The sequence below is a fragment of the Arachis ipaensis genome, chromosome B05 (assembly GCF_000816755.2).
Source record: "Arachis ipaensis cultivar K30076 chromosome B05, Araip1.1, whole genome shotgun sequence".
Lineage (NCBI taxonomy): Eukaryota > Viridiplantae > Streptophyta > Magnoliopsida > Fabales > Fabaceae > Arachis > Arachis ipaensis.
This window is the reverse complement of record NC_029789.2, coordinates 147987103-147988068: the sequence shown is the minus strand read 5'-3', so window position 1 is coordinate 147988068 and position 966 is coordinate 147987103. Positions and strand designations below refer to the sequence as shown.

At 32.0% G+C, this 966-nt stretch overlaps 1 protein-coding gene across 1 annotated transcript in view; it reads left to right on the top strand.

The window, feature by feature from the left end:
• The window catches only part of LOC107641549 (UDP-glycosyltransferase 1), a 1998-nt gene extending 1744 nt beyond the window's left edge, over positions 1-254 (top strand). The window contains exon 2 of the mRNA XM_016345034.2: positions 5-254. Coding sequence (XP_016200520.1) covers positions 5-89 — 85 coding nt within the window. The 3' untranslated portion in view covers positions 90-254. The remainder of the gene's footprint in view (positions 1-4) is intronic.

Sequence of the window (966 nt, the reverse complement as noted above, 5' to 3'; positions counted from 1 at the left end):
TGAGAATCGGTGCTGTGGAAGCAAAAGATGAAGGTGGATCTTCTCGTCTTGCTTTGAACAGGTTGGTTCAACTTTGGAAGTCAACTTGAAGTGTTAAAATAAGTAGTTGACTATTTACATAAGAGAAAGTTATCTTTGTGTAATCATCTATTAAATAATTGAAAAAATTTAAGGGGTAGCAATTTTATTGAATTTTGACTAGTATATAATCAGTAGAAAAAGATGAGTCATTGAATGAAATCTCACACCAATCTTACACTTGATGACTATTTGATGGCTACCAATCACAAAAGTTGTTGGTCCTAATATTGCTCTAGTTGCCAGTGTTGTGTCGTTGTTCTTGTATATCGGCTCAAGTTTAAGTTATTATGGGTTTTTTTAAAGGTATCTTTTAATTTCAAAGACAAAAATTAATTTATGATAAATAAAGTTTATTGTTGTCTAATAAATGATTGCATACAGAATACGGGATTAATCTGCCTTTTGTGCTCATTTCACTCCACCCTAGTCATTAAATACATACCTTGTGTGACATCTCATGCAAACACAAGCACTTCAAATTAATGGAGGATGAATGCATGATAGAGATTATGAATGCATATACATACATCATTGATTTAGAGGAACATGTTGTGTTCTAATAGTAGGGTCAACCATGTGTTTGCATCATAGGATCTTTATTAGTGAAGACTTTTTTATATCTTACTTCTTACCCAATATAATGAAGGACAGCAACCAACACGGTAAACCGTCGCCACCATTAACGTCTATGTAATGTAATAAATAATGGTCCTACGATAACTAATATATGTTACATTATTGAAGAAGAAGAAGAAGAAATAGCCGTCGTCGCGAATCGAATCGAATTGAATATGGTCAAAATTTCGATCCGATTATCGGATTGGATCGGATTTAATATACACGGTTTTTTGTGATATGATAATTATTAGTTAAAATAAAATATAA